The 19265-nt window shown below is 39.7% G+C and overlaps 2 protein-coding genes across 8 annotated transcripts in view; one reads left to right on the forward strand and one right to left on the reverse strand.

The window, feature by feature from the left end:
- Nucleotides 1-1826, forward strand: part of LOC123500961 (60S acidic ribosomal protein P2-like) — a 34485-nt gene extending 32659 nt beyond the window's left edge. The window contains exon 3 of the mRNA XM_045249512.1: nucleotides 1646-1826. Coding sequence (XP_045105447.1) covers nucleotides 1646-1806 — 161 coding nt within the window. The 3' untranslated portion in view covers nucleotides 1807-1826. The remainder of the gene's footprint in view (nucleotides 1-1645) is intronic.
- LOC123500960 (inactive hydroxysteroid dehydrogenase-like protein 1) overlaps nucleotides 1-19265 on the reverse strand; it is a 323618-nt gene that overhangs the window by 29800 nt on the left and 274553 nt on the right. For 5 of the 7 annotated variants that reach the window (XR_006673515.1, XR_006673513.1, XR_006673512.1 and 2 more), the window contains 2 exons: nucleotides 11838-11905; nucleotides 4960-6177 (listed from right to left, as the gene is read on the reverse strand). The exons of 1 other annotated variant lie outside the window; for it this stretch is intronic. Coding sequence is in view for 1 of the 6 variants with exons in the window: in XM_045249511.1 (XP_045105446.1) it covers nucleotides 11873-11905 (33 nt within the window). In the remaining 5 variants the exon portion in view is untranslated. Of the gene's footprint in view, nucleotides 1-4959; nucleotides 6178-11837; nucleotides 11906-19265 lie in introns of those variants that run through there. One more of the 7 variants, XM_045249510.1, reaches the window with a different exon arrangement.

The raw sequence follows: 19265 nt of genomic DNA on the forward strand, positions 1-19265 counted from the left end.
AATATAACAATATAACCTTTTACTTATATAACGCTTCTACTCCTACCGCACTCCACAAAGCTCCCAGCTGTCCACCCTGGGCATCACAACATTCGATCTGCCCACCCTCCTGGCGGCCTCAGGCCGCCCCTCTCGGCAACCTGCAGTCCTTCGCGTTCGTGGCCCTAATCAATATATTCCTACATAGTTGTTAATAATATACCAATATAACAATATAACCTTTTACTTACCTGAATAACCATAAAAAATTATTGGTTGAAAACTCGTTAATATGCTTTGAAAGTACAAAAACTCGAGTTACGTACAAAATTGACTTACTTCATGTTTCAGGAACGTAACTGACGTAACTCGGGACCTTACTGTAGTGATAGACAGGACTATGAAATTTTCAAAGCAATGTTTAGAAGCAAGAAATAGGGCAAATAGGATCCTGGGTTTTATAAATAGAAATGTGAGTTATAAAAGTAAGGAAGTGGTGCGTAGCTTATATAATTCCTATGTTAGGCCCCATTTAGAGTATTGCATACAGGCCTGGTCACCCCATTATAGGCAGGATATCAACATGTTAGAAGCAGCTCAGAGAAGAGCAACTAGGATGATACCAGCATTAAAGTGCCTGGAGTATAGAGATAGATTAAAGGAATTAAACATGTTTTCATTTGAGAGGAGATGTATAAGAGGGGATATGATAGAGTTATTTAAAATGTTCTCAGATACAAACTACATAGATGCGAGATCTTTCTTTACCTTAGAAGAGGGGAGTAGGACTAGAAATCATGGCAGGAAGATTAGAAAGCAAGGCTGCAAGTTAGATATAAGAAAATATTTCTTTAGTCATAGGGTGTAGACTTCTGGAATGCATTGGCAGAGAGGGTTGTAAATAGCACTAGTTTGACAATGTTTAAAAACAGATTAGATAAGCACTTAAATTTATTAGATTTATAATTATGTATAGCGCTGCATGATAGTTTTTATAAGAAATTTACAATAGTTAAACAAGACATGATCCCCATTTATGGGGATCACAGATTGTAGAGGAATTCGCTGAAGGACTTAGCCCTGTTAATGGGCCAAATATTTAGAATTAGTATAAAATGTATTGTGTACTTGTAAGTGTATCTTTAAGTACTGATGACGAGGTCGCTGTGCGACTGATACAGGATAACCTGGATGGGCCCTGGTGGCCCTTTGTTATCCTATTATTTATGTTATGTTATATGTTAATAGTTATTTCTTTTATTCTGATCACTTTGAAAAAAATAATAGGAAATCAATTGTTTAGCTATATATAATTTTATTTTATATTTTATACAAATTTTTAATCAATACCACTTCTGCTTTGCAAATATAGATATTTTAGTGGTTTAAAGTTATCTACATGTCACCAGAATACCCAGGTTCTAGTTGGTTACACCAAAGATGTGCTTGGGTGGTGATATAGGCCAGTGCCACCAATGGGTGGAAGCTGAACAGCACTTTCTATACTCTTCAAGTATACCTACTGGTGCTATAGGCCATAACAAAAAAAAAAGAAATAAATAAAATAAGATAAAAAATTATAAATAAAATAAAATAAACAAATTTTAAAGAGGAATAGTGTTAACTTTCTTTTAGTACAATAATTTATTAATTGATGTTCTTGCAGGTTCTGCCTTAATCTCCTCCATGCCTGCATGTGGTGGTGGAGTTGCTGCTCCAGTAGAAGGAGCTGTTGCTGCCCCTGCTGCTGAAGAGAAGAAAGAGGAGAAAAAGGAAGAACCAGAAGAGGAATCTGATGATGATATGGGCTTTGGTCTCTTTGATTAAATAAAATATAATAAAATATACATACATTTGTTTGATGCAACCAATACTTTCCAAATAGTAAATTGTACAGCACTGAAGTATTAGTGAAAGGATGCAATGACTGTTCTTATAAGAGACAAGTACCTCTAAACCATCTAAAGCATACTTCCTTACTTTTATAACTAACATTTCTATTTATAAAACCCAGGATCCTATTTGCCCTATTTCTTGCTTCTAAACATTGCTTTGAAAATTTCATAGTCCTGTCTATCACTACTCCTAAATCCTTTCCTTCCTCTACTGCCTCTAGCCAACATCCCTCCATCTCATAGTTAAAGTTTGTGTTGTCTTTACCTAAATGCATAACCTGACACTTTTTAGAATTAAACTCCATCTGCCACCTGTCTGCCCATGCTATCAGCCTGTCCAGGTCTCGTTGTATTCTGTAATTGTCCTTTTCACCCTGTACTGCACATGCTATCTTAGTATCATCTGCAAACTTTGATACTTTGCTACTAATTCCTATATCTAAATCGTTAATGTACACCAAGAAAAGAAGAGGTCCTAGCACTGATCCTTGGGGTACCCCACTAACCACTTCCTTCCACTCAGACATTGCCCCATTTAATACTACTCTCTGTTTCCTATCAGAAAGCCATTCACTTGTTTGCATAGAATTTTATAACTAACTATTTCACTGCATAGGAATTTCACAGTTTTCTAAATGCATTCAATATGTTTGACTTGAGAAGACCAAACATCACCTGTAGGTAACACATTTTCTTATAGTTATATCTCTGCTGCTTTACTTGTTTGCCCCTTAAATTTCATTATCTTTGAAGCTTAGCTTTTCTGTTTTTCAGTATTTCATGGCTAATGAGGTAAAAGTTTTGTTAACACTCACAGTATTGAGAGAACATTATGTAGTGCCCTATATTCTCTCCTGTCTTCAGGTGTACCTACACAATGTCTTCCAGAAATATCAAAAGATAAGTTAAAAAGTTAGTATTAATATTATGTGTTTTCTTCAGAGTGGGATTGGCAAGCAATTCTGGGATTGAGCTTCAGTGCCCCTCTAGAGCTTCAGGCATCTGCTTGACAAATTTTATTTGGTCCTAGTGTTGGTAACAAACAGCTGAAAGATGTCATAGGTACAACAACCCCTTTTGCTTTACTCTTATGAGGTTCTTAAGTCTCAGGAGTGGACCTTTGATCTCCATATACTTCAAATGGTCACCATGCCAGATAAAATATGCAACCAGAATCACGTAATACACAGGTATATGCACCAGGTCAGCACATTCTGCAACAATAATAGCAGTAACAATCCAGGGGAAATTTTACATCATATCACCCAACAATCTGTAGTCAAACCTGAATGTAGTGATAGTGTTAGGTTTGACTTAGGTTAAATATGTAAACCATGGTCATGATCTTTTTTCTGACACTGAAATTTTTCCTACACTGTTTGTGGTATGATTGCAGAATATGCTTTCCTAGTGCATATGAGTGTGTTTTAATTGTTTCTGGTCATGTGTTTGCCTTTTTCTAGGTGATTTCGATAATTTTCTTCTCAGAAAAGACTTGCTTCCATCTTTCTCTACCTGAAGACCCACTCCCACAAGTACACAAGCTTGTTGGGGATAGAGGGTTGGTGGCATTTTTCCACCACTTTATACTATTGCATTTTATGTATACATAGGGTTTTGTGAAGGTCTGGAAGAAAATAGTAAAAAATTCAGGTGCCAGTTATACTGGAGCATTACCTATGCCATGCCATTCCATGCCAAGCTATGCTGTTGTGTGAGTGTATTTACCTAGTTGTGTTTTACAGGAAAAGAGCTATGCTTGGCTGTCCTGTCTGCATACCTACAGTCATCCAGTTTAGCCTTAAAGTCATGAATATTTCTTGCTTGAACCACTGTTTAATCCAAATTCATACACACTGCTATGCTTCTGTTTGGCAAACTATATTTCTTAATGTTTTCTACATGCAGTCTTTTTCTTTTTCAATTTCATGCAATGTCCCCTTATATTTCTTGAGTCCCACTCCAATAGGTCTTCTTTGTCAATTGTGTTCATCTCCTTCCATGCCCTGTATATAGATAGCAATTAGGTCTCCTCTTTCTGTCCTCTGTTGCAATGTTGGAAGTTTTAATATATTTAATGTGTACTCATATGTTAGGTCTCTCAAACTTGGAAACATTTACGTTGCAGCTCTTCGAATCCTTTCTATCTTCCTTAAATCTTTCTTATTATCTGGTGACCATATAAGTGTAGCATATTCTAGTCTAGGGTGAATCATGTATTCTATTGGTTTTCATCATGTCTTCATCTATAGGTAAATGCCCATTTCTTAGTAACTTATTTATTTTCCCAACTATATTGTTCACATGTTTAAACAGTGATGAATCATTATTTATTGTAATACCTAGGTCTTTTTTCTCTTGTTTTCTGAATTTTTCATCCTTCCCATAGTATAAGATCTTGCCTGCCATCTTATGCTTTTCTCTAGTTCCATCACTGCAGTTTTTTGCATTAAATACCCTTTCCCATTTCTTGCTCCACTCATGTATCTTATTCAAATCATTTGTAGCATTTCACAATCCATGTCATTTTCCACTCTTTTCAGTAAGTAAATGCATCATCTACAAATAAGCTTGTAACTGTCCACCTCATTAATAATATCATTGATATACACTATGAACATTACAGGGGCTAGAACTGTTCCCTGTATATATATATATATATATATATATATATATATATATATATATATATATATATATATATATATATATATATTATGTTATAATTTTTCTTTTATCAAAGACAGAATCAATATGAATGCAGGAATATGGCTTTAAATAAATAATAATATAATATCATTATTCTTTAGAAATCATTTGGTTTCCCTTCACTTCAAAAGTTCACAGTGTAAGGTAGAGACTCTTTGTCAGTGCTTATTATCCAATCCAAACCATTCCACCAGTAACAGCCATGTTACTGAAAATCCAGTCCATGTTTTCACTGTTACCTTACACTCCTCCGCAACTGCACCTGCGGTACATACACAGCCAGAGCCACAGACAAAGAGCAGCAGCATTAAGATAACTAGCCTACAAGATGGACATTGTAACACACAGGCCAGGATTTTCATTGAAAGAAAAACTGTTCCAAATCAATTTTACATATATTTCAACTATAGTAAATTACATTAGAATGAAGACAATGAAATTGAAGCGGGACTGAACAAACAACAGAGACACGAGAAACACCCTTAACACTCTCTCCCCACTTAAATCCACCACTCAACTCTACATTATAACAGCCTCCACTCAATGAATATACCTTCCACAAATCTCCCATAAAAACACACTACCCACCTGATCTGAGAGGAGTGGTCACCTCTATCCACCAGCATCACCCTTGCTTGCTGTCATGCGTCCACATCCCACCAAGATCCGAGGAGAGAGTGCCATTCCTTCACTCCCAGGTCGCGTCCTTCCCCAAACCCTACTCAGATCCACTACCCCAAGTACCAATTCACACATTACTATGTACTTTCCTTCCCTACTGTATTCTGCCTTATACATGTACGTAGTACACTTAATGCTAACATTAATATTACTACCATGCACTGAACTCCAAAATCACTTCTCATAAAGTTCCCCCTCTCATTTTAATTACTTGGTATGACAGTTCTTCTTAAGCCTACAGACTCATTCAATGCGCACCCTATCCACCTTGACTCTCCTTAACATACCATCCTTAATGTTACAACATACAGAAGTTTTTCAAGAAAGCTGGTAGTAACAATTAGCTCCAGCTAATAGCTAAGAGCTAACAGTCCCATGTAATTAATGTGATATACATTAAAGGAAAAAGTATACTCTTCCTCTTTTCAAGGCTTTACTTAGTAATAAACCAAAGCTATGTACAGGTGGAGCAGCTAGAGTTACCTGTCTCAAGTGTAGGTCCAGCACTAAGAAGAAAACTTCCATAAAGCTTCATGAAGCTTACACACAATATTGAACAAATACAGTGAAACAACAACTAAACCACTGAACCAATATGCAGATAATAACCGAGTTTAATGAGTTGTATAAACACCACATTTCACCCCATGGAAGAAAAAAAAAAAAAAAATAAATAAATAAATAAGCTCAGCAATAATAAACAAACCTATCACAGGGTTTGCTAACCCTGGTGGAATGCCTCAACTCTTTCAGCAGGCAACTGAAGACCTACAGGCATACTACTGTCTTTGATGCCTTAAGGTCTTCACAATGTGGCAATCTTTGGAGGAGTAGTAGTTCGTTCAGGCATTGGGAACTCCTGTTGTCTTCTGTTGTTTTCCTCTTCTTTGTTTAGATCTCTTGGAGTAGGATCCTTAGTGGAGACAGTAGATTTTTGTCCATCAGAATAGCGTACATAAGCATAGTGAGGGGTAGCACACTCAAACTCTACCTCTTCCACCAGTGGATCAATCTTAGAAGTACGGACAAATTTCCACAGTAGAACTGGTCCAGGCGTAGTAAGCCAAGATGGTAGAGAGTGTCCATTAAAAGATTTCTTAAGGAATGAGAATAATCTTTCAAGAGGAGTTGGTTTGTGGCAGTACAAAGGAACGACTGAATAGTGTAATACGTACTGAATCTAAAACTAGTTCCCATTGACATTCAGAACATCCAAGTGACCTTAAAGTGACACGCACAGTCCTCCATACAGTACCAACTGTTCTTTTGCACTGTGCATTCCCAGTAGGATGATAGGAAGTTGATTGGATTATTACAATGCCATGACTCCTTAAAAATTCTAAGACTTCTTGTGGCATAAGGTGGTGAGCGTGGGATCGGGCAGACGTCCACGCATAGGTTTGAATCCCACCACATACCATTTTGAGGCTATGCCATTTGTCGAGTGGGTTAAAGTTACCTACATGTAACCATGATCTCCAGGTTCTACTTGGGTGGTGATATGGGCCTTAATATGGGTACCACCATAAATAAAATTGCCTGTGCCAATAATGGGCAGAAGCTTAACAGCGCTTCCCACATATACTCTTCAATTATACCTACAGGCACTACAGGCCATAACATAAAAAAAAAAAAAAAAAAAAAAAAAAAAAAGGTAAAGCCAAATAGCTACCCACAAGATACTTTAGGTACACAGAAGTGAGCATTTCACCACAGCTGGTTTGAAAAATCACAACTGGTTAGAATATTCAGTCAATCAGAATACATCCTGCTTCTCCCAACTTTCAAATACTTGCTGGGCATGTCAGTTGCAATCAATCAATGCAGTTCTTAGGACACTGTCTGCTATTTTGGAGTGCCTTTCTGTCATTGGATCTCCCATAGCTGTTGTTGTCAGAGCAAAGTTCTACAAGTTCTAAGCTGTCTATGCACTACTGCTGTTTTAGTTACTTCTTTCCATACCAGAAGTCCACAAGCTCCTACAAAGAGACTTCAGACCTGGCAGAAGCTTTTATCTGCAAACAAGCTATGTGACACACTTAAGGGCAAACGTGCAGATGCATTTGCCACAGAGCTCTATGAGTAAACCAAGGCTCTGTACTACACCCACAGTATCCCTGAACCAAGGAACAAACAGAGGAAAATGGAGGATTTTGTGTTGGAGACAGCTACAGGTTCATGCACGGAGTTGAACAACTCAAACACATTGAAAAGGTTACTTTTCTCTTTTGTGGATAGGATGGATGGCAGGCTAGAGCAAAGATTTTGCAATGTAGATGCATGGCTACTGAAAGACATCCAGGCATGCAGTCCTAACTTCTTAAGTGAGCCATACTTGAATGAACTTCCAAAGCACTACAGAGTTGACCTGAAAACAGACGAGGTTCTGGTGGCCAGAAACTTTCTTGCCCAGAAAACAGACGCTGGATGTCCACCTCAAGATATGCTGTCTGTGCACAACCTCCTTGATTCTGACATGTTTCCCTTTCTGAAGGCAACCATCCAAGTTGCCATAATAGTGTCTGTAAGCAGCTGCTCATGTGAAAGGTTATTTAGTGCTCTGCGTCGGCTGCACTCCTGGCTGCGTCAAACAATGGGTCAGAAAATATTTCACCACCTTGCAGCCATGTCCACTGATAAAGACACCCTTCTGTATCTGAGTCACAACAAAGTGAGTGACTGATTTGCCACCCTTAAAAAGAGACAGCATTCTTTGATGCTTGCACCCACCAAGTAACTGGTGATTACAGCTATGTTTTTAAAAATTATGTACTTGGCTTACTTTGTGACAACACGGATCTTTTTTTTTTTTCATACAGTTTTGCATACAATACACATGGGCTCTTTTAGAGTAAAAAATACAGTATTGAAACAGTATGTGGACAATTTTCATATTTTTCTTGTTGTTAATACTGCAAGCATATGTCCTGTGTTTTCTTGTAGTACCTTATTAAAAAAACAGACTGAAATAGAACAGCAAAGCTATTGGTGGCCTAAAACTTAAATACAACAATCTTTGATGCTTCCACCCACCAAGTAACAGGTGATTGCAGCCATGTTAATTAAAAATGTTCTTGGCTTACTTTGTTACAAGTCATTTTTCTTGCATACTACATGTGTACAGTACTGTAACTATATGTGGACAATTTTCAGTTTTTTTTTCTTGTTAATGCTGCAAACATATGTCATCTATTTTCTTGTTCTTCTTATTGAAATAAAACAACAAATCCATCTGTGGACTAAGATGTTTACACATCTCTGAATGATTTATAATATAATATTTACAACAATAATGTCTACAATATTACTGACAGAAAAATAGTTTCCATATCGTATGATAAGCAAAGCACACTACACTTTTGCAATATAGGAGTGCTACTCAAACTTAATTGATGTAGTTCAGCAGCCTTAGTATTATTTTAGAGTAGTGTTTTGAGAGCTCTGAAGACTGGATGCACTGATATATTATTCTTAGTAAAAAATGTGAAGTTCAATGGCTGTTTCTTATCTCTACTTTTATTGTTTTCACAATAAATACCAGGCAATTGTGATAGTTCATATCACCCATCCCTAATGGCCAGGTGTGGCCTGTAGACCTTGAGTTTGACACCTGTGGTCTAAAAGCTAACATTACCATTACAGTAACAACAGATGACTTACAATATTGCTTTTCAACCATTCAGATTTCTTCAGTGTTTGCTGTGTAATTCTAATACAGTGCCAAAAATTTGTAAGCAAAAAATCTTGCAAGTGCAAAAATTCTGAATCAAGGCAGTTGTGCACAGACAACATATCTTTGTGTGGACATCCAGCCTCTGATTTCCAGGCAAGAAAGTTTCTTTCCACCAGAATCCCCTCTATTTTCAAGTCAACTCTTTAGTGCTTTGAAGTTTCACTTATGCTGCTATCATCTGTGCAGTGTTTCCTGTTTCCAAGTTGCCTGGTAGCTTTTCCATACAGCAACACTGTCCTCATGTGTTTGGGCCATCTCATGCTTACCAAAGATGACTACAGCTTTCTTCCATTTTCAGTTTCAACCATTTAGATTTCTTCTGCGTTTGTTGCGTAATTTTAATACGTACAGTGTCAAAAGGTTGCAAGTACAAAAATTTTTCGCTTGGGCGCTTTGCGCACTCGCATCCTGTGAATCTTCTGGGAGCTAAACTCCCCCTGTTCTTAAAACCTAGTGATGCCCCTGCTCTACACCATTTTGATTCTTCACCTTTTATCACTGTTTTAATTTCTCTGTCTTTTAAGAAGTCTGTTATCCAATCCAGTACTTTTCCCCATAAACTACTCACTTGTTTTTAATTTTCCATAACAATCTTTGATGTGGTACTTTATCAAAACTTCTTTTTAGATCCAAGTAGACACAGTCTGCCCATACGTCCTTCTCCTGGATTATGTCTATTGCTCTAGAAACTCAACAATTTGTGACACAAGATCTTCCATTTCTGAAACCAAAGTGTCATCCAGTTATTGTATGTGACTCTTCTAGCTGTTACAACCATCTGTCTTTAACTAATTTTGTTATTTTTGCAAACAAACTTGTCAGGGACACTGGTCTGTAGTTCAGTGGTTCTTCTTTGTTATCTTCCTTAAAAATTGGTACAATGTTTGACCTTTTCCAGTCTAGAGGGACTTTTCCTTCCTTAAAAAACATACCATGATGTTATGTATTAACTCTGCTGGCTGGTCATGACATTCTCTTAATATCCAATCTGATCCTTGAGCCTTATTCACATCCGAGGTTTTCATAATCTTCCTGATTTCCCAAGCTTTTACATGAATCTTCCTCATTTCTTTGTTCCTGTAATCTAATTGTGTCTCTTCAAACTAGTTTTCTTTGGTATTTCTGCCTGTGATCTTGCATCCATGTATGTGACATTATCAACTTAAATATATCTATTGTTAGCTTCTTTTTTTTTCATTTTCTCATTAACATGTTTATAAAAGAGTTTTGGATCACTTTTGCATTTGTCAACTATATTTCTCATTGTTCCTTTGTTCTTCTCTTAGTGTTTGGATATTAAAGTCTTCTCAATTATTAAGGCCTCCTATTTTTCTCCATCTATTCCATGCTGCTTCCTTCTTCACTTTTGCTATTTTACATCTTATGCTAAACTAGCCTTCCTTCCTCTTCCCCACACTGATTTTTGGAACATATCTTTTAGTCTCCTCATTATAAATATTCATAAATATATCCCACTTCCCTTGTACTTTATTTTCTGTATATAGTTGATTCCACTCAGCTTCTTCAAAGTATTCCATTAACTTTGCAAGGTCTGCCTTCCCATAATTATATCTTCCATTTTTGTGAAGTATTTCTTCAATGACGTCAATCTCTTTCATAAACAATAAGTTGAGCCTTGATGCCTCCTCATTTCCTCCAACTCTTGTAGCTTACCTAATTCACTGTGTCATAGCATTAATTAATCTCCTTGTATGGTTCAGTTCTCCCAGCATACCTCTTTGCAGTTGAAGTCCTCCATAAGTGTGATATTCCTACTTTCTTGCAATACTATTTTTAAACAATTACCAGTATCTCTCAATATTTCTTTATACTCTTCTTCATTCCATGCATTAGTTTTTGGTGGTACATACGCTACATATGCAACCTCTCTTTTTCCCTTTCCCTTTCCTTTTATCTTAATTTTGAAATATATATTGTACTTCTGAGCAGTGTTGTGTGCCCTATGTGTCATGGGCAGTGCATGGACACTGATGCTGCAATAATAGCCATGTGGTGCCAAGGACAAAGAAATGGCAATATTGCTCCTACACTTATTGACTTCAAGGCACATTTTTAGATAATGCTCAAATCCTTGGAAAAGCATACTGTTAATGACCACTGGCTTGCAAAAACTGTGGCCTTGGAACTGTTGTTAAGCACCTCAAAATTCACATGAAGACCAGTGGATTGGAGATCTTTTTGTAGTGAGGTGACTGAGTTCTGGTTTGGTGAGCAAGAACGCTTTGGTGTAGCTAGTGGAGATTGACAAAACTCTTTGTGAAGAGAAAATACAAGAAAGGACACCCACTTTCTCAAATATGGCTCTTTTGTGGGATTTAGAGCCAGTAAGAAATAACTGTGATGCATACAGTTGGACCTGTGGGACAAAAGAACTGTTGTGGGACCCTGTTGCCATAGAGTTCAATCACCAAGTTTTATAAACATATAACCTATAGTATCACACTGTATCAGATTAACTGTAGTATGTGATGATTTCAGATGCCTCAATTTCTCACTCTCTGACATATAATTTGTTGTTCCTTGAATATCTCTCAGTGAAGTGTTCATGTGATTATAATAATTGCAAAATACATAATGTACTATAGAGTACCTAAAAAACATTCTGATGTGCTCATATTCTGTAGGTAAGATTCAAATATAAGAGAGTACAATTAAGAATAAAATTGTCTGTCATTTAAAAATTTTGGCTAGTGTTAATATTAGCTTAATGTCTTTTATCATAGTTCAATGCTGCTACCAATGTCAAGTTAAATGGTTGGACTAGTTCAAATGACAAGGCAGGGGAAAAGAGAGAGGTAAGTAGCAAATAGGTGGCTTGCCTGTGCAGCTGTCTCAGTCAAACTGTTGTCTCTCTTCAGGGTGTGGTCTCTAGCTGCATATCATTGATCTGCCGGAAGAGAAAAAAATGCACTGCATACCAGAGATCGACCGATATGTTTTTTCAGGGCTGATACTGATACCGATTATTAGTAGTCAAGGAAGCCAATAACTGATATATGAAACCGATATTCATTTGCTTTATGTGTGTGTGTGTATATATATATATATATATATATATATATATATATATATATATATATATATATATATATATATATATATATAATATATATATATATATATATATATATATACACAGTAAGTTCTTGTTATATGGTACATATGCATTGTGAAAACCTTACCATAAATAAAAATTACAGGTAACTCAATTTACGCGATAGATGTGTTCCAAGAGGCATTGCGTATATCAAAATTTGCGTAAAACAAACATGTAATTCTCATAAGAAACAATAGATAATAAGGGGGATGCAGGATGTGGTCCCCAAAAATTTGTACAAAATACTCTATTTATTTGGCTAAATTAACATATTTTTATTTATTTTATTTTTTTTTCGTATGAAAGAGGACCAGCCAACTGCAAAAAAAAAAAAGTTAGAAAAAGGCCCACTTGAGTGCTGGCTCTCCAAAGAATACAATAAGTGCCAAAACCGTCAGCCAGAATTAGGGGAGCAAATGCCTCGATACCTCCCTCTTAAAAGAAGACAAGTTGTAGGAATTCGGAAATACAGATGCAGGGAGGGAGTTCCAGAGTTTACCAGTGAAAGGGATGAATGATTGAGTGTACTGGTTAACTCTTGCATTAGAGAGTTGGAGAGAATAGGGATGAGAGGAAGAAGAAAGCCTTGTGCAGCGTGGCCGCAGGAGGAGGGGAGGCATTTACAATTTACATATTTACCATTCTAAATATTATAAGTGTATCTAAAGTAAAGGGAAAAACAAGAAATAATAAAATAAAGTAAAAAATAATAAGAGAAAACAACAAAACAACAAATACGTAAAGAAGACACTCACTGCGTCACTGCCTTCACCACTCCCACCACAGTCAGTCACCATCTTCCTCTGAGCTTTACCACTTTATAAAAAATCCACTTATCAAAAATAACCCCACATGCAGAAGAAGATGAAGGACGTTTTGGGGCCATCTCTGTCAATTATAGGTAGATTGAAGAGATTCTGTCAGTACTCAAGTGCTGGCAGACTGCAAATGAGGCATTAGAAGAGCGAAAGCTGTATCCAAGATTTTTTAACAATGTCAGAGCAACCTCCTACCTCGAAATGGCATTCATGAACCTTAGAGGGACGGTAATGAGCTTGTTATCAGGTTGCTCTCAGGTTGCTGGGAACACCACCTCTCAAGGTGGTGTTACTGTCTTATATATGAATTTATGTTCACAAAACATTTCTATTAGCTTTTTACAAACCTTGCCCCCAAGAAAGGATTGTTTTGTAATGCATAAAGTGAAATTTTGCATGGAATACCAAAAAATAAAGCAGAGATGAGATCGGCCACAAACGAGGCGGAGACTCGAAGCAACTTGGCCGCTTCTTCTTCTTCTTGTGACCCTTTTAGCTTGCGTGTTGCTTTCACCACGATATTTGTTTCTACTCCTGTATTACCTGGTATAATGAATATTATATACACTCATGCCAAGAGTATAACCTCGACTCCGTGGCACTAAGTGATAGTGAATTACTAATGAAATACCGCAGTATTTCATTAGTAATTCACCATCACTCAGTGCCATGGAGTCGAGGTTATCCTCATGGCATGAACGTATATGAATACTAAGATATGATATCCATTATAGCAGGCAATAGAGGAGTGGAAACATAAATATCATGAAAGACAACACATAAGCTAAAAGGGTCACAAGAAGAAGAAGAAGCAGCCGAGTCGCCTCAAGTCTCCGCCTCATCTGTGGCCGATCTCATCTCTACTTTATTTTTTGGTATTCCATGTAAGATTTCACTTTATGCATTACAAAACAATCCTTTCTTGGGGGCAAGGTTTGTAAAAAGCTAATAGAAATGTTGTTTTGTGAACATAAAAGCATATATAAGACAGTAACACCACCTTTTAGAGGTGGTTTTCCCAGCAAACCTGATAGCAACCTCATCACCGTCCCTCCAAAGCATTCATGGATGCCATTTCGTGGCAGGAGGTAGCTCTGATGTTGTTAAAATTTCTTGAATCCAGCTCCTGGCAGCCAATGAGCACTTTTAGGCGGGCTATCAACCTCCACCTGCCAACAGCAACAAATCTTTGTGGATGCTATTTTACGAAGGTTGGTATGTGAGCAGGAGGTTGCTATGGAGGTTGTTTGTACCAACATAGACAACAACCCGATTTTTGGATCCGGCCTCAGAGCTCCCACCTATTGGCCAGCTATGGAACTCTCTAGCCCAAAGTTTAAAATTGCGTCTGGTGCTCAGTTTGAAAATGCGGTTGGGCCAAATCGCGTATAAGCAAAGCGATCGCGCAAATTAAATTAATTATAATATTTTTTTATTGTTATAACAAAAATGCGTAAATCAAACACGCGTAAATCGAGTTACCTGTACTGTATACTGAACACATTATAACATGTAATAGTAGAGAATGCATTCCAGCACGTCAAAAGTCACCCATACAGAAATAAAAATACATGAAAAGTCACAAAAAAAAAAAAAAAAAAAAAAAAAAATGTACTGCGCAAAAGAAATAAACCTTTCACTCGCCATGTATTCTATCAGATGACGTTCCTCCAGAAAATGGGACAGTAGGGATTTCGGCCCTTACTCATCTTCCGCTGAGTGGGCAGACAAGGATAAGATGTTGTCGTAGATGGAGGACTGTTTGGTTTTTCTTGTTTTTTCATCATAGATTTCTTGATAAATCTTGACACTTTTCTTTATGCCATGAGCCACTTTGCTACTCCTGACAGAATTTGGGTCACATTCCTTCAGGGTTTCCAGAGCTTTTTTCGATACCATCGAGACATTCTCTAGCTTGCTCTGTAAGTTCATCATTTGAGAAAAGTTCAGCATGGCTTTCCAAAAGATTTTGAACATCATCATCATCAACTTCATCGAAGCCAACCCTATGGCACAGATTTACTATGTCATTTCTGACTGCACCGATATCGTCTTCAGCAAAGCCTGAGAAGTCATGCGCGCATTCTGGCCATACTTTATTCCATGCCAAGTTCATGGTAGACGTCTTCACTTCGTCCCAAGATGACTTGATGTTATCTCAGGCATGCTTGATGTTATACGACTTCCACCATTCTCTGATAGTGGGCTTGCCAGGCCCATCTGTGCTCTTTATCAGTTGCTACATGATTCGCCGCTGGTAGTAGGCTTTAAATGTCTGTCATAATTATCATTAATATATTTGTGCTTACAATAGACCCTTTAATATTCCATTTATTCATCTAATTAGTAATGCATGTAAGTAATATGTAATGTAGGTAAAAAACATGGGGAGGGGAAGAAATAATAGGCTCCAAGGATGGTCAAGTTAAAGACAGTACTGCGAGTGGTAGGGAGGTGTGGCGTGGATGACGTCATCACCCCTGCTCCCCCGCTCTCAGCCCTGTCAGATGACATGAGCGGATACCATATCTGTGAAATTTTCTTACCATGTATCGAATCGAGGGTAGTAATCTCCAAATACTGTAACAACATTCACAGAGTCTTGCACCACTGGCCCAGACTCTTCAGCAACCTCATCCTCATCAGAGGTTGGAATCCATACATGACCACCAGCTAAATCATTCCCAAGCAGAAAGTCCACTCCTGCAACTGGCAGTTCGTCTGCCACTGCTACCTGAGCCGTAGGAGTGACAAGAGGACATGACAGCGTCACCTCAGCTGTCACGAACTCCTCCACAGTGTTAAGTCCACGACACAACACTGCCTTGCTAGATGTCACCTTCCTACCAGTGACATTTCGGCACACTGACTGCTGTGCACCCGTATCACGCAGTACGGTGACGGGATACTTTGTGCCATCAATCTCAACAGTGCCTCCACACAGGAAAGGACGGCACCAGTCAAGCTCACTATCCTTAGGTGTGGGTGAGGCAACAGGGGGAGGAACAGGGGGGCCAACCTGCTCTCCCTCTTCCAAACACAACTCAGGCACACGCCGTGCCTTCTCACTTCTAAAGCCTGAAGGAGCAGTCAACTCATCACCACGAACTGTCTCAGGCCACACCAACAAGGCAACTGGTTTCTGCGAGGACTTTGGAGTTTCAGCTATTACTAACTTTGGGCAATTGAACTTAAAATGCCCTTTTCCTCGGCAGTGATAGCATGTAGGCTGGTAATCATACTTGGGCGTTCTAGGGGCCGCCTTCCCCGCCGTCCCGTCCTTCGCAGAAGAAGGAGGGTGGGGCCTGGGGCTTTCCCAAACCCATCTTACTGCCGAATCCCGTATATCGCCTAAAGTGGCCTGGAGAGCCCGAGGAAGAACTGCCACCACTCCCTGGGCCTCCCCTAGGACCACCTTCCTTACGACTCCGACTCCCAGGCTGCTGCACAAGACGGTGGGCCAACACATAATCATCAGCCCATGTAGCAGCCTCCTTCAAAGTCCTAAACCTCTTCTCCCTCAACAGAGGTACCAGCTCCTTATCAGCAATATCAATGAACTGCTCCATAACTACTAACTCCTTCAAAGCCTCGAGAGAGTCAACACCCTCGGTTGCAATCCACCTCTCAAACACTTGCTCCAGTGAACGAGCACACTCGAGGTAGGAGTCACTTGCTCGCTTCCTCTTTCCTCTGAATTGCAAGCGATAGGCTTCTGGTCGCAGCTCATATGCCCGCAAGATGTCAGCCTTAAACTCCTTATAATCATCCAGATCATCAGCTGACATTTTATCATAAACTTCCAAGGCTTTTCCCTCGAGTTTATTCGCAACCAAGCCTACCCATCTCTCTCGAGACCAAGCAAACTCCTTGGCTTTCCTCTCGAAGCGAACAAACCATTCAGCCACCTTACCCTCATCAAATTCGGGGACTAGCTGGAGACTTTGAACTAAAGTACGCTCAACACTCTGTTCTCCTCCTCCTCCTCCTACACTACCAACAACTCCAGGCGTACTTATTGCATGGCGAGTTCTCTCCCACTCCAACTCTCTATCTTTATCTGCCCTTTCTCTCTCCATCTCCAATCTCATCATCTCCATCTCTCTAGCCTCCTTCTCTGCTGCTAGTCTCTGAATTTCTCGTCTTTCTTCCGCTTCTCTAGCCCTCTCTTCTGCCTCTCTAGCCTCCTGCTCTGCTGCTAGTCTGTTTGACTCTTGTCTCTCTTCCGCAGCTAATCTCTTCAACTCTCGCCTCTCTTCTGCTTCTATCTCCATTTTCCTCATTTCCAGCTTCAATTGCAGTTCCTCCAGTCTGGCAGCTGACTGGACACTATCAACAATACTGCTGGCTGGACTAGATCGTCGGGAGCCTCCCCTGCTTCCGATACTTCTGCCAGGGCTAATATATCCCACATCACCTTCACTGGGACCGCAACATCCATTATCATGAGACATACGTGCGTCTCCACTGACCCCACGCGCGGCCAACAACTCATCATACCCACGTGGTGAGTCTCGCCGGCTCACACTCGCATCCTCACCCTCCACTGGTGAGGTGAAAAGGCCAGTAACTCCCTCCATGGTGCTCACAGGGACTCGTTCTCACAAACAATAAAATAATATAAGTAATAATACCCCACACAATACACTACACCACTATAAAAGCACTTGGTTGATCCTGGCGAGGTCGCCACTTTATGTTACGTAAGCCACGCAGCTGCGGTTAACTGCTACAGCTCACTAGAGTGTTATTCTGGCAAAATCGCCAACTTTGTTACGGTCAGTACAGTGGGAATTATAAAACACTCCACAGAGTCCCCACTACTATAACTCACAGTCACCGTAACCCTCAGGTTCTTTCAAGGTTGCCAACAGTGTATAATTTCCCCCACTGTAAGGGAATCTCCTTAGCAACTCCTCCTGTACGCAACTAACTAGAATTTATAAATGGTAGATGCTATGTGTAATAGGGCGAGGCCTTAATACCCCCTAGAGCAGGGGCAGGCAACCTTTTTAAAGTGAGTGCCAGATGAGACTCTTGGAAGGAGGTCACGGGCCGGAGTGAAAAACGAAATCTCAGACAAATGCATGGAATACTATAGTAATAAAAGAAAACGTATGCACACACGACTACTACTACAACTACTACTACTACTACTAATAATAATCATAATAATAATAATAATAATGAAATGTAAAGTAATTCAATAGTATAATTTATTCATTTAAAAACTTAAAATTTATTAGAGTTTCTTCTCTACTTTTAGTGGGAGGTCCGCGGGCCGGATTGCATTAATAAAGCCTAGCAGGGTGGCGGGCCAGACGCTAAGCCTTCACGGGCCGGATGTGGCCCACGGGCCGGAGGTTGCCCGCCCCTGCCCTAGAGAAACCGCCCACAAGGACAATTCCACCCACTTCTCTATGAAGTATTAATGCCTCTCCGCACGCCTTGTCCACAGACTGTGATAACTCACAGACCGGAACAACACACGCGGTATATTACTATACATACGATTATCTTACTACAAGTGCTTCCTAACACCTGTCAGACTGACACCCCTAACCTACAACTACTATCATATATGATGTGTACAGCACATCCGGTGATGTACACACAAGACCAGACACCTCCTACGGGTGACAACAGCTGTACACGGAGTCCAGATACTCATCACAGACAAGTCTGGCGGACGACAACTACGCACCACTGGCCGACATGAAGCCTCTCAGCATTCAATAGTGTGCGTGGCTACTACCACTACAATACAGTATACTACTGATACTACACAAAAGATGATGGGGGCACACAGCTGCCCACCAAACCCCACTGGTGACTACAACCACCAACAGCAACAACGGGACGAGGAAATAACGCGTCCCTCCGCGCTGCCACACCCGAGTGGACGAACGCACAACAGGAAATGCAGCCCCAACCGGCCACACTGTCCTTAGGACAACAAGCCCATTGTCCTACACAGCCACGGTCTACCGAGTAACAAGCCAGCTACTCAAGGGAGGGCACAACTCCCAGACTGACGACTAGTGAGCAACAAGAGAAGCCCAACAACACGAATCTCCCTACCCTGTACCAGACCACGAGAGTGCGTGTCTCTCTCCGCTGAAGGCTACCTTGAGACTGTAAACAGTATACTACTGATACTACACAAACGATGATGGGGGCACACAGCCGCCCACCAAACCCCACTGGTGACCACGGCCACCAACAAAACAAACAGGACGAGACAAAGCGTGTCTCTCCTCCGCGCCGCCACCCCACGAGTGGACGAACACACGAGAAATGCAGCCCCAACCGGCCACACTTTCTCAGAACAA

The sequence above is a fragment of the Portunus trituberculatus genome, unplaced genomic scaffold (genome assembly GCF_017591435.1).
Source record: "Portunus trituberculatus isolate SZX2019 unplaced genomic scaffold, ASM1759143v1 PGA_scaffold_522__18_contigs__length_968829, whole genome shotgun sequence".
Taxonomy (NCBI): domain Eukaryota; kingdom Metazoa; phylum Arthropoda; class Malacostraca; order Decapoda; family Portunidae; genus Portunus; species Portunus trituberculatus.